Genomic DNA, 17,205 nt, shown 5'->3' with positions numbered 1-17,205 from the left:
TGTTCTCAGGGCTCATATCTAGTATCCGTACAAAGATTTTCATTTTTTCCCTGGGGAGTGTGGTTGAATCATGATATAAAAGGAGGACTTTTGAGAACTAAAATGTGACTGACAGCCCTTTGCAACAAAGGTAGAGCAGTCATAACTTATCTAACAAATGTGCCTTTTCGGGGAGGGAGGGAGGTGGTGGGGAGCAATCCTTGATGGTCTGAGGTGCAACTGGGCCTGGGTAGATAACGAAGAACTGATGTTTTCTTTTTCTTGTGGCCAGAAAAGATGATGTTTTTAAGTGGATCTTTTGTGTAGGTATTTGAAAAAGCATAATTCCAGACTCCAGCCCAGATACCACATACCTACTTTATAGCCAGCGCACTGATAAATAGAAACTGGTAGAAGAAATAAATTTAAGAGAATGTAGAATTTTCCTCCTGTTTTCTTTGATCTTTATCTGCCCATATGTGTAAGAAATCACATATGTGTCTCTAGTTTGGCTCTACCTGATGTGGAATTCAGGTGGGTCTTGTAGGTCCTGTACAAAGCGAGTGAGATACTTTCCACCAACTTCAATGGCTTTTAAATTAGCCTTTATTCACTAACACCCTGACTGTAATATTTTAGTTACCTTTCATTTACTGGAGTGTATAGCAGAATTCAAAAAATCCAAAACCTTGCTGATTAATTTATTTACCCAGGTTTTCCTTAAGCACAAATGCTAATGTCCCTTTTTATGAAAAGAACTCCTCCCTTGTCCAAACCCTGCAAATACAAGCAACCAGGGAATTACATAAATAGATATTCTTACCTTTAGTACAAAAAATTTGTGCGGAAGTCCTATCTTGGAATAAGCTATTCATTAGTTGGCTTGGCAGAAGGAACACAATCCAAATGAATGAGCTGCCAAGAGTATTTTTAGTGGTTTTATATGTTGCCCATTCAAATCTTGGAAAATTTCTTTAGAAAATTGGACAAACTGACCACTCATTTTTATGGGCTTTCGCAAGATCTAAAAGTGAAAAACAACTATTGTATTTAGCATCTGTTAATGGAGGTTTCAGACTACAGCACTTTAGAAAGTACTGCTGGGAAGCTAATACAATAACCATAAAATATTGGACTGATAATAGGAAACACTGGCACTGAGCAGATATGGAAAGAGTCTCGGTAATATTCCGTATCCAGACCTGTTACCCTGTGCCGAGTGCTAAAGATACTGTAGCTAAACATCTACAGTAGTAGAGGTCTGGAATGAAGTCAGAGTGGAAGGAAAGCCAAATGAAAGCGTCTTTATCATGAATGATATCGATTGGATAATTGTGTCTTCAGAGAATTAAAACCTGGGAACTTGGATGCAAAAGAGAAAGCAAGATGTGTTAACATTTTTCCAAATGGAGAATATATGTCATTACGCAACATAGGTAATTAAGCCTTCATCCTGCTTTACTTGAAGTCAACTTTTTTTTATGATTTGTTGCTTCTTTGGGAATTGGATCTAGGCTTGTACAGTGGTTGTAAGTCTTCCCATGGCACTTTATTTTCTCCCCCAAGTTAGGAGCTAGAAAATCAATAAAGGGAAAACTACTTCTCCAAATATCAAATGTTTCAGTAGACTCTATTTTATTTGACTCAGTAGAGTGAAATGACAGGCAAATATTACATTTTTAATCCCACATAAAACACCTTTTTGTGAAACTGCATTTTCTGCATATGGAACTTAATTCTGAAGTTACTTCTCAAAAATACGTCTTTTGTAATCTGTGTAGAGGTGATGGCCAAAATCTGTCCTGCACCTTCTGCATAATGGGCTTCTCCTCAAAGGAACACAGAGTCAGAACACTAATATTTTTATCCTTCTGGAAAGCTTCCTCCCGAGCTTGTGTTTGCCGTGTGCTCTGTGGTGGGACACACCTGGGGGACGCTCGAGCCTGTAGACTCAATTCCAGCGTTTGGGAGTCGGTAACAGTGACCAAGAGAGAGGGGCAGCTCTGTGGCAAGGGCAGGAGCAGCAGCAGAGGCCGCGGCAGCTCGTGGTCCGTCTGCGCTGGGGGTCATCCCAGCCGTGACCGAGAACGGCCTCCCGCTGCAGGGAATCGGCTGGGAATGGTCGAGCCGAGCTAAAGCAGGAGTAATAGAAAGAATTCCTAAAATTATATTTTGATTTTTTGATCAGTTATACCCAAATATATGGTGTATCAGCCAGAGAACAGCTCACAGTTAAATGGATGAGAGCTGGTTCTTCTGTGAAGAAAAATCATCCTGTTTAATTTCATTTCACTCTTTAAAGAGGTGTTGTGATTAGGCTTACAAATTTTAGAGTTGCTCTGGGCAGAATTAACTTTGGTCAGGCTGCTTCAGTCAGGGTCTTAATGAGTCTTCTCTTTCAATGTATTAATTATGAAAAGCTCTACACAAAGGAGTGATACCTCATGGGTCAGGACGTAACTCATTAACATGAAATACCATCTTGCAAATTTGAAGCTACATGATAACTTTAATTGTTTTACATTTGTAGAAATGAAAATTATTATTCTTATAATTGTTGCCAGCTAACAATGGGGCTTTCATATTTTTCTTTTTGACAGATTTGTTCATTTGCCAGGTGTATCTGCTGTGTGTTCTGTGATCTGCTTTGCATTACTTTTATAGAAATATTACCATTAAAAGTGCTACATATAGTATTAAATAGCAGGGTGAGTCAGGAGACATGGGTCAAATCTCTAGCTCACAAATGAAGAGAAATTTGGATGCCTCATCTGAGTGATATGGTAAAAATACTTATCACTAAATCATCAAACAGTCTGGCCTCACTGATAACCTTGGCATGAAACTGAGCCAGGCCAGAGTTAGAGTAGCCGGGGTTATGAATATTGCAGATTATGAACAGAAAATGCAAGGGGAAGACTTTCTATGCTGGCTGCTTTTGCTATAGTTTATTCTTCTGTCAGTGTTTCCCCTATAAACTCCTTTTATTCATAGATTTGGCAGTTGGCCATAAAATTTTGCTTCTAACTGGAACTTGGCAGACAGTGTCTCAAGTCAGGAAAATTATTTTAAACAATTTTTTAAGATATATGATATATATTGGGTCTCTCTTAAAAGTTAGAGGTGCAATCATTTTTTTTTCTGAGGAAAAAAATTACTGGTTTCAGTGTTTTTTCATTAAAACTCTCCTAAATAAGTTCTTAATTTAGAAAAAAAAGAGGGGTGGGAGGGAGATAAGACTGTTCTAACCTAGTAGAAATAAGAGAATGGGAAGTTTTTTACAAGGTATGTGAATAGATATGGTATGTAAATCTCTGACTTTCGTATTTGAAGTGATTGATTTAAATACATAATTTATCATCAAAGTGGGATAAAGCTGGTATGTGCTGCTAAACTGTAAGGTAAGTAGTGTCTAATGTAGAGGTTAGTGTAAATGGCCGTATTCCCTCTCTACCTGTTGTTCGTGGTGTGCAGGGCCCTGCACGGGAGCGCTGGCGAGCGGGGCTGGTTGGGGAAGGAGCAGGTACCACCATTCCCGTCCGTGGCCTGGGAGCCCCACGTGCTCCCAGCCGCCCGCGCGGGTGTCGGGGAAGCAGCAGTGCGGAGGCACCGCCGGGAGCACCGCAGAGCAGCGCGACCGGCACCTGCTAGTGATCGTGGCAACAGCTCCTGCCTTCAGGTTGACATCTGCCCCTCTCCGTGGTCTTATGGCTCCCAGGCCGAGAGGCGAGGGGAGATCCCTGCTGTTGGCTCCCTTGTCCCCCTTTTGTTCTTGGAAACTGCAGTCTTGCTTCCTTGTGGATTAATTATAATGTAGAACTGGATTAGTTCTTAGCATTCCTGTCACAGCTCTTCGTAACCAGGGAGGACCCCAGGAGCTACAGTGGAGTGTGTCTCCTGCAAGCGTGTGGGACCAAAAGGTAACAAAGGGGCCCTAAGCTGGCACGAGTGTTTTACCAAGAGACAAGTTTCATTATGGGAAACATTTACATTTGTTCGTTGGTTTGCTTTTATATATTGCCCCAAGTTACAGGTGGAAAGCGTGCCTTAAAAGCATGCAATTACCAAAATGTGATTATTTCGCATGGCATCAGATATGGAAGAACCCTGTCAAAGGAGCCTGAACAGAGGGAAAAATGGTGCATTTGACTGTGGTACTGGTGCCTAAGAGACCTTTGGGAGGTGATCAAACTCCACTTTGTCACAGCCATAACATTTACCCTTCTATCAGTGTCGTTCTTCTCTTTCCACTGCATATGCCAAAGTGATGCAATCTTCACCTTTTGAGATCAGTTTAAAAAATCGCATGGTAAAATGTTTAAAAGCACCTTTATCTGGATGTTTGCAAATATAGTTAATAGGGTAATTTGAAGAAATAATGCCAGATATATTTCGCAGAAATTGGAATCTCTCTTTCTATTATGCACCTGAGGAATTCTGCACGTTGGACTCTGGCTGACCCATCACGCTGTTTATGCTGGATGAGGAACATGTGGTGTACAGTGTGAAGGTGGAAAAACCCAGTGTATCCAGGTGCAAATTTTGAACAAGCATTCAGTAAAGCATGCATGAATTCTTACTGCTTTAGTGGACTCCACGAAGTATGAGGAATGCTGTTAATGCAGATTTATAAGAAGGCTCAGGGATGATTAACACAGTATAATGTCCTGAAGATTGTGTTTTCCCAGTCTTGCCTTCTATGTGTTATTGTAGTTTCATATATTTGAAACAACAGTGTTTCTGCTTGTAAGGCGGAGAGCTCTGAAGGAAGAGGCACGGAGACTTTGGACACCAACATGTAATTCCTAGCTGTACTACTCTCTTAATGCCTATTATCCTTTCTCCTGAGTTCAGTTTCCCATCTGCAAAATGGACATAACAATGCATATAACCTTAAAGTCAAAAGTCAAAAAAAAGGCTAAGACTGGGCTTTGTTATTTATCATGTGAAAATGAGAATTTTCTCCATATGTCTTCATGACGACTTTTTCTATCCATCCAATTGCAAGGACTGTGTATTTAATAATAATACTTAGTGGAGAATGCTCTATAAATTCATTGTAATTTAAAAAATATTTTTATACTGAGCAGGACAGAACTCTAATGTTCTTCTTTGGGAATGTTCTTCTTTCTTCTCTGGCCTTTTTGAGAGGAATATCTTGTTTCTTAAAGTTTTTGAAGCATCCCATTCCTCCTTTTTTTGCTTATTTGAAAATGTTGCCTTCATCTCTCTTCCAAGCCTTGGCAAGTGTTTGCATCAGGCTGGCTACTGAGAAGATGGGCAAAGTTTGCTGCAATTTATATCACTTTCTTGGATTTTGTTCCCTTTCAGAACCCATGTGTTTTTCCCAAGGTCTGTGGCTTTTGGGTTGTTTGCCAGCTACACGTGCAAATCTTTATGCTATAACTCTCTAGACCACTTAGAAATGGATGGAACTGGAGTGATGCTGAACATTTCTCAGTGCAGTTTCCATTTCAGATAGGGCAGATTCAGAGAAATGGATATATTCCGGGAGTTCAGGTTTATATATTTCCAACTACATATTCATGTGTACTTTTAAATCTTGGAAGACAGGGAAATGCTGGAAACTCACGGAGGAGTTTTTTGTACTCTTGGTGCTGGTCAGCTGTCTTGGATGATTGTACTTAAAAGCATTAGAGAGGTACGGGCTTCTTGCCTGCCTGTTGAAATGGATATCACCAAAGCTGGTGGCTAAGACTTGACATTTTCTCTGAGATCTAATACTGATGAATGTAGAATATTTTTTATTACAGCGAATAAAACGGATATAGGGGCTTGTTCGGCTCCAGACAGACGAGGCATGAATGAAAACCAGGCCCCAGGGCAGATTTGTCAGGTATATTGTCACTCAAAGTGACATCTGTATTTGTAGGCTGTGCTTATCGGGATTTTAAAGAAGCTTCCCTTTGCTGGACATTGATCTGCTGAAACAGTAATTTATGGTATATCACCCAAGGAAATAAAATGGAGTGTCTTGATCCAGAGGATAGAACAGAGGCAAATCTTCCTTTTGTAGAAGTCAGGTGATAAAAATGTACCCCGGGACTTCCATGTACATCATCAAAACTGCAGCAAGTAAATCTAGGGTATGTCTGTGTGCGCGAGTGTGTTTTTTTATCTCATCAGCATGAGGTAGTTAACTCCAAAATAGAACAATTACAGCTCCAATGTCTGGGCTTTAACTGCTCAGCTGCTGATGCTGTCTCGCAGGCCGCGTGGGCACCGCGCGTGTCCCTGGCTGTTGGACGCGGCAGCGAGTGCTGCCGTTGGGTGTTCTGACACGTTGCTTTCTGTGCGGAGTCGCTAGGGCGGGAACCACGGCTCCTTCTCCGTGCCCACAAATTCCAACTTCCCTCTGTTACTGCTCAAGAAGAAGGAAGGAGGTGATACAGACTCTTTTCAGTGCCAAAAGCCTCAGCTAGCTCATAGGTGCCAAACAGCCAAGCAACATTTCATCCCTCTCTGGATGCCAAAAGCCTCAAGTATCCCTGTTCCACCTGCCAAAACCTCCGGCTTTGTCCTGACAACTCCTGCAGTGCAGGCCTGTGTTGTCAATATGAAATTTTGCAACACACTGACAATGGAAACTTTGGATGCAGTATAATATGGAAAAGACTCCCATGCTGAGATTTGCCTACAATTTAGTATCAACATGAATTACCGTGTAAATATTTTCTGTGTGTGACTTTTGCATGTTTCATTTTCCAAAGCTTGAATTTGAATTTATTCAAAACTGCTGTAGAATGAAAATCTACAGCAGAATTCAGTGTGAGAGTTCTGAGCTACAGCTGAGCCCCCAGCTGTCTTCGTTCTTGCAGCTGAAGACGTCCATCAGTTGCCTTTTTGGCTCGTTTCTTGATGGTGATTCTTCTGCTCTGTCACTGAGCATTACCAGCTTGCGTTTCTGAGGCACTCTTTGTTACCAAGTACAGATTACATTTTGCAGTTGGTTCATGGACACCCCTATAGAGTTGTAAGCCTTAAGTAAAAGCAATAGTTAAGATGACTGAAATAATGTTTGTAATATTAAAACTAATTATTTCTAAACATCTGCTTAAAATAGCTGCGTTTATTCCCCATGTGTTTTTTATCAGTCTAAAGTACTGGTGCCTTGATATTTTTTCCCTTTTTCCTTTTCTCCCTTATGAGTTTTTTATTTTTATTTTTTAAATAGTTCCTGAAATGTACTTTTTAACAAAATCTATCATATAATATACTTTGGTACATATAAGTTAAAAATCTATTAAACTTAATGACATAAGCAGTGCACAATTAGGTAATATATAATACACCTAGCGATAGTAGAAGTATATCAGGAAATGTCTTGAAATAAGTCCTAATGAAACAAGTGGAAGTTTTTCTGTTAAAATGAGGTAATGCAAGGCCTCATTACTGTTCTGAACTTGTCTCAAAGTAAGTTTTGACTGTTCTTCTATATAGTTGCTGTCACAAACAAGATTTTTTTTTTCTAAATCTGTAATCTGCATTCTATACCTTACGGAAACTGAACAAAATAAAAGTGTAAATCATTTTCATATGTGACCTTAGCAGAGAAAGATTTCTACTGTAGATTGTTGCAAGGCCATAGACATAACAGCCAAAGTTAAAAATAAAGAGTACCATTCTGAGGCTGAATAGCATATCCAGCAATTATCTGCAGGTAAATACTTGTTCCTTCAGCTATGCACTCTGCTCATGGATACAGTCAACAGTGCAATTTGATACCTTTTCCACTAAGTGTAGTGTCTGGAAAGAGGAATCTGGGAAACGCATCACAGAGCTACTCGGGCAGGATATTTTCCCTTCAGTGCCATAACTCCTTGAGCTACCTCCGTTTGGAGCTGTTGCAGGGATGGGAAGAGCATGGCATCGTGCGATGCTGTGCTTAGAGATCAGTGAATAGCAACGTAACCTTGTGTTTTGGAAGACCTGAAAGTCAGGATAGTGTTAATGGTATTTATGGGTTGTGAGAGTGGGAAGAAGCAATAAAAAGGAAATGCTTCATCTCTGTTCAAAATACCATCAAGAATGAAATTCACTCCAGGGAAAAGGGCCAGTACTGAGCTTTGGGTATTGCTTAATTCAGGGCTTCAGTGGGACTGAAGTGGTGTTTATACCTTTCAATAGTTCTTTCACTTGGATGCATTTAATCTGATGCATCTAAATTCTGCATGGAGAAATTTAGCTGCATGCAATGTGTTATTGAATAGCAACGTGATAACAGCTGTGCCAAGGGAGCTCTGGGTGGAGACGCTCTCTTGGGGTTTGGTCTGCCTTCTCCAGCCACAACAGACCACCTTGATAAGATGAAAATAACTGGAGACAGCACTTGCCTTAGAGCTACAAGGGCTTTGGCAGAGAAACAGGTACTCTGGTAATATTCCCCTGTGGCCAAGTCCCTTCTGCTCAGTGTCCCCCTCTGATGCATGAGCTGTGTCACACTGCTGGGCTGCTCGAGGCGTTTGGACGCCCACCCAAACCTTTGCCAGGTCCCCGGGGGTGGGTGTTGCTGAGACCTTGTGCTGAATGCGTGCTGGGTGCTCGGAGGCGGGTTGAGGGCCAACCTTGGGCTGCTTGTGCAGGATCTGGACACGGCAGAGGGGCTGCGGCTGCCCCAGTTCTGCTGGATGCATCTGCCTGTCGCCTCTCCAAGTTGCTTTTGTAACAAATTTTGTTACAATAATTCAGATGCATAAAACAGTATGTCCTTGGCTTTTGTCTATTTTGAAAGTAAAGCTTGTGTATAAAAAGCTCTGGAAAACAAACGTTTAAGGTATCAGAGCATTTCAGTTGAATCTTTATTATACTGAATACTAAACATTTACATATCCAAGCCTTATGTAATGGATGTCTGAATAATACTAAAACTGCATAAACTGACCTTCGTTCTCTGGCACCACTTCTCCTTTGAAGTCTGCATGACCAAATTCAAGACAATTATGTCATCTTTCATAACAGCCAAACAAAAGTTTGGCCAAATAATCCTTTTTCTCCACATAACAGTGCTGCGCTCGAGTTTTGTAAGGTGTGTCAGCAGAGCTGTTGTTATTTACTGGGTGTTACGAGGGACAGTAAAATTCTCCTCGTTTTAGATTAATGAGCAGTGCTGGAACATCTGGCTTTCATTTGTTTTACCTCCGTGCCCACTTCTGCCAAACGCGGCCGCTTCGAGCAGCGGGTTGCAAAGCCCGTGCGGCCTTAACCCACGTGGAGAGCCGGGCCCTGCGCGGAGCCGGGAGGCTGGCGCTGGCCTTTCCCGCTCCACGTGTGCCAGTCCCACAGAGTCCTGGCAGGCAGGGCTGTGGGCAGAGGCTCAGGCTGCACCTCGCCATGGGCCGTGTCCCGCTGCGGAGAGCGGCTCTGAGGCACCAGGCGCTGCAAAGCTGGTCCCTGTTCTCCCTCCGCCCCGTCCCGCAGTGATCCTTGCCCAGGGTGATGGCTTCTTCCTTTCAGAGCTGGTTATGCATCAGGAATATGGATCGGAGTGCTAGATTTTGAAGCTATCTTTATCATGCCGTGTGGAACCCTCTCTGCAGGTAACGTGTGGGTGCACAAGCGCAATACGTGTAGCCTCGTCGCACGCTCACACTTGGTGCCTTTGGACTCCAGTTGTCCTAGCCACATCCACAGAAGGATGCAAGGGTGAAGCCTTTTTCCCTCTAGCTCTATGTAAAAGGCAGCAAGTTGTCAAGGTCTTTCCCAGGGCTGTGGTTAGAGCTGTTGGAAGTCGTTCTCTCCAGAGGCACTTTGGTACTGGTGGCTCTGTATGGCTGCGATGCCGCGTGGCACACGTGTGCATGGACATGCCCGTGTACATGTTTGCATAGGTCTGTACACACGGTCACGCTGAATACAAACTTTACATCTGTGTAGCACTTGATCAGCTGTGAAAGTCAGCCCCTAAAGGGAAATCACCTAGAAAAGCTTTGTTACTAAATTATCACTTGAAACAATGAAAAATGAAAAGTCGCAAGCAAGCTATGAATGCAGTCCTGAAGTACTATAATGCTCTGTTGTGCCGAATTGTAATTAGCTCTTGATTTAATTCCTGAATGAGCTTCCAAGTTTTTGTTGGTTTAAATCATGATGTTGATGATCTCTTTTTTTATTTTACTTGAATTTGGTACTGCAGTGTAGACAAATGTAATATGCAGAGTTTATGAATCCTGACAGCTAGTAAATCAGTATTATTTTGCTAGTAAATTACTAAGCCAGCACAAGCTGCTTTTAACTCTTTCCCATGGGAGAAATAGTTTGAATTGGCTGGAGTTTAAATCAACACTGTGGGTACTGAATTAGTCCATGATTGTGAAGAGGGTTTTGTTGGCGCAAACCAACGCTTTGATCATCCTCGTTTTCACAGTTCTTTTAATTAGCTACAGTTCCGAACAATGGCTTTTATCAAAGCAGTTTAGGAAGGGAACAACTGGACATTGTTCAGGGCTCTCAGTGATATTCTGTCTGTTAATATCATGTGGCTGGTTTTAATACAATGATGAAGTTAGGATTATTGTAGATGTTGTCACTGCCTTGTCCAAAGAAATCAACTGTGCTAAAAGAGGCAGCGAGATGTGTTGCTTTTTTACCATAACAAATGTAATCATTTCTTAACATGATTTAAAAAAACCAAGTTATTTCCCTTGGGATTTCAGAAGAGAAACTCTATTTTTGCATTCATCAATGTAAAAGTGACTCTTGGTCATCTTGACCTCTTTTCGTGTGCTGAGTGGTCTGTTGGGAGGTGCTGAGCCCTTTCTGCTCAAAATTGAAGGCAATTGATTTTATTTTCAGTGTCAGACATTTGAGAGTTGGCTCCTGATGTAAAGTAAACCCAACGCCTGTGCTAAAACTCCTCAGGGATCTTGGCAGAGCAGGGCTCTATCATTTCTGGAAGAGCAGATTGGCCTGAGTACACTTTACAGCTTCCAGTAAGTGTTTGTAAAATTTGTAAACTTAGGGGAGCAAGAAAGTTGAGGAGCTGCTGGCTTGCTTAGACCAAGTTATGCAATTTATTGTTCAAATGATTGCCACTTATGCGCTAATTAATGAAATAAGTTTTTTTGACAAGCACTAGGTTTTTTTTTTTTTTTTTTTTTTTTGATGGAGAGATGGGAATGTTTTGAAATTACCGACCTTTTTCTTGGATGTTTATCTCTCAGGAGTAGTGTTATACTAAGTCTGCCCACTCTTATTAATGCCTTTAAAATGTATTTGCATGGTTCTTAGCTCTGTTTAAGTTTAGCTAAGTTTAATTCTTCACTGTTTGGGTGTCTAAAACGATGCTTGTTCAACAGTTGTGTTTCCAGTGCAGTGCGAGGGCATCCTCCATGGGCTCAGCATAAGTTCTGTGCCACACAATTGCCTTGCTTTACTATGTTTAGAAGAAAATCCATGTCTCTACACAGTATGGTATTAAATCATGTTCTTTGTGCAGTGCCCTTTTGAAAACAGCTTTATTTCATTGCACTTGCCCTTTTGACTTGAAGGTTGCAGACTTTTATCTGAGTCAATTTTCTTGACAACTGAAGAGGAGCTGACTTCATCCGTTTGTGGAAATTTAGGGGGAGCTGTGTATTACTTTTTTAATATACCATAAGATTTGAATTATATATCCCTCATTTCCTTTTAAATTACTCATATGAAGCATTCTTTTGGAAGAAAATAGAACTGAGTCTGAAGTCTCATTCTCTTGAGCTCAGTTAAGCTGTTTCTTAGAGAAAAAATGGATTACCAAAACGTGTTCATCTGGTTCGCTATTAAAACATAGACTAATGCCTTATACTTCTCTGGCTTTAGTCACACATGAAAATATTTTTAGCATTTTAAGCATGTATTTTTATTTGGCATATAACAAGAGTCAAGTATTTGCTTACATGGAGCCTATTTAGTAATATTTTTGTCTCTTTGCCTTTTGTTGTTTGCTCACAGGATAGCCCTTTTGTTGGTGTTTTCAGGCTCTTTGTTGGGAAGAGGGGGAAAGACTTCTGAAAGACCCTCAGATTAAGTTGTGCCCTTCTATGAAGGCAAAAAAAATAAGGCACTAATATGAATGTAATGCCTGTGTTCATCTATCTGAGATCTAAGTGCATGTCTACTGAAGGCAGTGGGAATTGAAAGTTGGTTGGAAATAGTTGTTTTGGTAAAGCTTAGATGAATATTTTATGTTCTCTCAGTTCATAATGTTATCAGAGCAGAGTCAGTATCGGCTCTGTCACCTGAGATAAATTCTTTTCGTTGCCTCATTTTTTTATCCTCCAAGTAGATTTCATTCATAATTATATTAATAGCAGTTACATTATGATGTTTGCAGTAGTTTATGGGCAAAATCTACCTCCATGGCAATTTAGTAGCAAAGTGGTACACTTGCTACTATTATTAATGTTAAGCAGTAAAATATTTATCACTTCAATTCACGTGACATTTGTTTATTTTTCCTCCTCTTCCTTCATTTTCCAGAGCTCCAGAATTACCCGCTCTGATGAAGATAAGGATGGTTCCTGGGATGCCTGGGGCGCTTGGAGCGATTGCTCACGGACCTGCGGCGGGGGAGCCTCCTATTCCCTGAGGAGATGTTTGAATGGCAGGTTAGCCACATGCTTATGTATATTTATTTTCTGCAGCTGGACTCTTCCCTGTCCTGCAATGATTTATATGGAGAAACACTGTTATATCTGTTTCTGGAACCAAATGTTGTGCGCAGGTCAAGTGTTACGAAATCCCATGTTAAATGTATTTCGGTAATATTTTAGGAAAATATTTTAGCCCTTGATTTGGAAGGAAGTATGTTACTAAGCATGTTTTTGGAATAACAAGAATGACTTATTTAGCGCTGTCCAATACTGAAAGAATCCCTGCCCCCGTGATACAGAGCCACTGGTGAGCTACCTGCTCACAAACTGACCTGAGGTAACGTTCAAGTGCGGCTCCTCAGTCTCTTTCCTGGAGTAAAAATCAAATATGTGTATGTATCAAATGCTGCTTTCTGTTAGAAATCTTCTCCTCTGCTAGTTCTTCCTGTGCAGTGGACCTGGTGGCCATATGTGCTCATGGCTAAGCCACAGCGAAGCCTGAGGAGAGACTGTGCAGGGAAAAGCATTTCGCTTGGCGCTAAAGCTGGACTTACAGAAGACTTGTTGCTGCAATCCTTACCATAATGCAAGAGGCCTGTAGCTATTTAGAGAGTTTCTCACCAGCTTTAGGAGCATGAGTGCTGGGATCTATAATGACTTTCCATATCTGAATTGTTCCTGATTATTATTTAAAAAGATGATTGCATTTTAGCTTCGATTTTGATACAAATTGCCGTATTATATGGAATATCACCCAGAAAGTCTATTTCTCTTAAAGAAGGCTTGTAGTGTCATGTGTTAATTCAGTGCAAACATTATGAACTACATGACTAAAGATAACTTTGGTTAAAATACTCCTTTTCCTTTTAGAGCAGAATGCACAGAAATCTTGGAAAATAGTAATAAGTTCTGCAAGAAGCCCCAGTATGCTACCAGTGTTGACGACTATGAAATGAGCTCAATAAATTGTAGCAATATAAATTCCACAGTGGTTTTACTAATATTTTTAATGCGTTCCCCTGTGGAAAAAACATGTGTTTTCCATGCCTTGACAAATGTATACGTTAAATTTTTTTCTATATTTTATTGTTGTTGTAATGCCCAAGAAATGCACAATTGTGAAACAAAGTTTTCACATTTGTATGTACCATAAACATTTAACTTGCATGTTGTGATACAATTATTCTGGCAATTAATTGTGATACAATTAGACTGGCAGCCTGAGATGTGCAGAACTCTTGCTCTGGGTATCTACCGCTTTTTCCTTTACAAATCCTGTTTTTCAACTTCTCACAAACTTTACAGAATTTTTAAATATTTGTAATGGCTTTTCATGAAAAAGGTTTTTTAAAAAGTAAACTAACAGCTTTCATTCGTTTTTCTTCTATGGAAGGCAAGTCTTTTTCAGTATGAGATGACTTTTCCAAAAAAATGATTTTAGAAACATTACTAATTATAATTTCCCATTAAGTCTTTTAAAATATGCTTCTAGTTTTTCCTAGGGCTTGACTTCCCCACTCCTTAGAAACATATCTTATCCCGTACAAAGTGCCAGTCAGTAGGAGTTTGGTAACCTGTCTGTAGAAAAGTGTGAATCTCCTATGTTCCCATGTCTCTATGGGAGCACAATAAAGACTTCTGGGAGAGCACAGAGTCATGGCTCTGTTATATGCCTGTTATTTCAGCTACTTTGCTGAAAGTCTTTGCAAATGAGCTGAATTGCCTGGATTTGGGGATTCACAAATGTTGGACGTTTTAGGAATGTATGCAGTCCAAAAGAATTATATTTCATTTAAAATTAGGAACTCTGGTCATGTGACTTGGAGTTATTAAAATGATATGCTGATCTGCAAATATATTACAGTGGTTTTGGGGAGAAAGGACATTAGCTTTTGAAATGAAAGATTTAAGGTTGTTCTTTTTCTCTTCTAAATGAAATAGGGGAAAGTAAAATGAATGCTCATTAGCCTTGTGCTTAATCAAAGGATTGCATAGATCATCTGATATACTGCTCCTCTGAATTACATCCCATGGATTAGAAACAAATTTGCTGAAGTCAGAATAGATCAGGCTTGAGGATCCATTGTGAAACTTTTTCACAAAATAAATGTGTTTTTCATAAGGTTCACAGCACATTGGGCTTACAGGAAAAGCCACACTTTCTGTTTCGAAGAGAGGCAGCAGTGTAACCTGTTGAGTCCCCAGATCCCCTTTGTATTTAAACCTTGTATTTGAGACCAAATCATGGTAGGGCAGTAGTAATAAAAATCTAATTTTCAAGAGAATAACTTGCTGTAAAACAGGCAGGGTTGTGTGTTGCTATTATGCAGCTATTATACAGTGTAACTATTTTTACTCTGTGTTTCAGGAACTGTGAAGGTCGGAATATTCGATACAAAACCTGCAGTAGTAATGTGAGTCTGGCCTGTAATCCTATTTTACAGCTTCTTTTACTTATTCAGACAATGTGTTAAAGTTTAAGAAATGCTGCTTCTTGTTTAAAATCTTTTTTTTTTTTCCATCATTATTCTGATTTTTAAAGACTTCGGTGTGCATGACACCATCAGGTCTTGAATTTAGGCTTCCCAAAAGGACATTAGCTTTTGAAATCACAGTGCCAATTGTGATTCAGAATGTTTTTTATCATTTATTAGGAAAGTTACACATTTTGGGGGATTAGCAAATCTGTTCTCCTCTTAAACTAGCAAGCATGTTTCCTGTAGGCCCAGTCTTTCAGATGAAGAATTAAACTGAGGTCCTGATCTTTTGTGGTCATTAAGGTTGATCATTAGGCACATGATCAGGTAGTTTAGCCAGTTGTTCCTTTCAAATGTTAAATGGGGTAATTTCTACTTGTATTCCCCCTGTTTGGCTAAAACCAGATCTTTATATTTCTATATGCAAAATTATGTATATCTATGCACCCTAGCATAGACGGTTTCAGTGAGTCAATATAAAATTGGAGATTTGAATGTGCATTTGCTGTTACTATGATGAAATCGAATTGAATACATTTTTACAGACATGTTTTATGAAAACCAGTCACATATGGCATACTTGGTGCTCAAGTGATTTACAGTGATGCCTTATGCTGCTTAAACAGCTGCCTTCTTCCAGCCCAGATGTTGCAGCATATTCAAGGCGTGTGGCTCCTGCAGGGCTCTGCTGTCTCTGCATTTCAGACCGTGCCCCCGTGCACGGGATCTCGGAATAGGTTGGTGTATGATGAGATGTTGCCTCTGACTGTGGGTTACCTTGCAGTACGGTGTAACATTTATATGATCACATTCCAGAAAAGAGGGGAGGTGGATAAATAATTATAGCAAAAACATCTTATTTCTGTGTTCCTATAATGCATGCAAACCTCTGCCTCTGGAAGAAAGGCAACAGCTTTCATACAAATATCCTTTAAAAGGAGAGGTCTGCTCTTCCCTGAGTTGAAGGCAAGGGCAGGTGATACTCACTTGACTGCCAACCTTGTGATTTCTGCCAGCAGCAGGCAGCTGTGAAGCAGTAGGGCATGTTCTCCTAGGAAGCCTGACCCTGGAAGTTGCCCAGGAAATACGTTGAATCACTGCATCTCCTGGGACAACTGGCCATACCCACTCTGTAGTTTGCCACACCTACAGCTTCTGCCATGCCAGCTGGCTTCTGCCCTCCTCAAGAACAAGTCTTGCTAGCACCTTGAATCGCTCTAACACTCCACTCCTTGGGGTTGGATGGATTTTCCACCACTGCAGCCCACAGCCGAAGTTGCTGCTGGCAGAAGCAAGTGGAAGTGATTAATGAACCAGGCCCAGTGCATGCAAAAATCACCTTCTGGAGACAAACTCGGCCACTTGCACTTTCAAAAGTAAAGACTTGGCAGTTTAGTGTGCAGTGTCCTTAGCTCTTTAATAAAAATGCCCTATGTGAAGAAGTATCATAATCTTTCAAAACCGCGTGATAAAGTGAATTGGAGCTAGCCAGTGTGCAAGCGATAAGCAAACTGCCCGTGTATAAAATGGTTGCTGTGTTCCTTATCTGGATAAGTTATATGCATTGTATAAGGTATTATATCTCTTATTGCCTGATGCCATGCACTATAGCTTCCTCGGCAGCAGGCCTTGCTCCTACAGCAAAAGGAACGGAAAACTACGCAGCGTATGGAAAAGGGAGGAGACGAGATCAATTTGTGCTGTTTTCTGCTATAAGCAGAGGTCTCCGTGCTTCTTGGATATGTAAGAGCAATTGCAGGCACGGATCTTTTCAAGGATTTTGCAGTCAAACTCTATGGTGAGAATGAAGGCACTCACGGATGTGTAGGCCCAGAGAGAATTAAGGTTATTCCATATCCTTTCTGCGCTCCAAGAGTGTTTTTCTCTTGAAGTCACTGGGACCTGTTTTTTAATTTTAGGGCTTATTTCAAAGCGATAAGTGGCTTGCATCTTGTTTGGGAATCTGTTTGAATTTATCATGATTCAAATGCCAATTTCCAGACAGGAAGTGGTTTTTAGAGTTTTGCTTTTGGGGCATGTCTGAAAGGGATCGGGTTTCTATTTCACTTCAGATAGGGCCAGAATCCTTCGGGAACTGCTTTTCCTTCATTATGGACCAGATAGTGAAGAACTCCCCAGAAGAGTAAATTTCATGAGAT

General features: G+C 40.6%; 1 protein-coding gene across 2 annotated transcripts in view; it reads left to right on the top strand.

Moving 5' to 3' along the window:
- The window catches only part of ADAMTSL3 (ADAMTS like 3), a 176,366-nt gene that overhangs the window by 63,859 nt on the left and 95,302 nt on the right, over positions 1–17,205 (top strand). For both annotated transcript variants that reach the window (XR_015914404.1, XM_010213962.2), the window contains exons 3-4: positions 12,457–12,584; positions 14,938–14,983. Coding sequence is in view for 1 of the 2 variants with exons in the window: in XM_010213962.2 (XP_010212264.2) it covers positions 12,457–12,584; positions 14,938–14,983 (174 nt within the window). In the remaining variant the exon portion in view is untranslated. The remainder of the gene's footprint in view (positions 1–12,456; positions 12,585–14,937; positions 14,984–17,205) is intronic.

This window comes from Tinamus guttatus, unplaced genomic scaffold, assembly GCF_059628265.1.
Source record: "Tinamus guttatus ecotype Peru unplaced genomic scaffold, ASM5962826v1 Tinamus_guttatus_pri_ptg000004l, whole genome shotgun sequence".
NCBI lineage: Eukaryota > Metazoa > Chordata > Aves > Tinamiformes > Tinamidae > Tinamus > Tinamus guttatus.
This window is presented reverse-complemented; position numbering and strand designations above follow the sequence as displayed.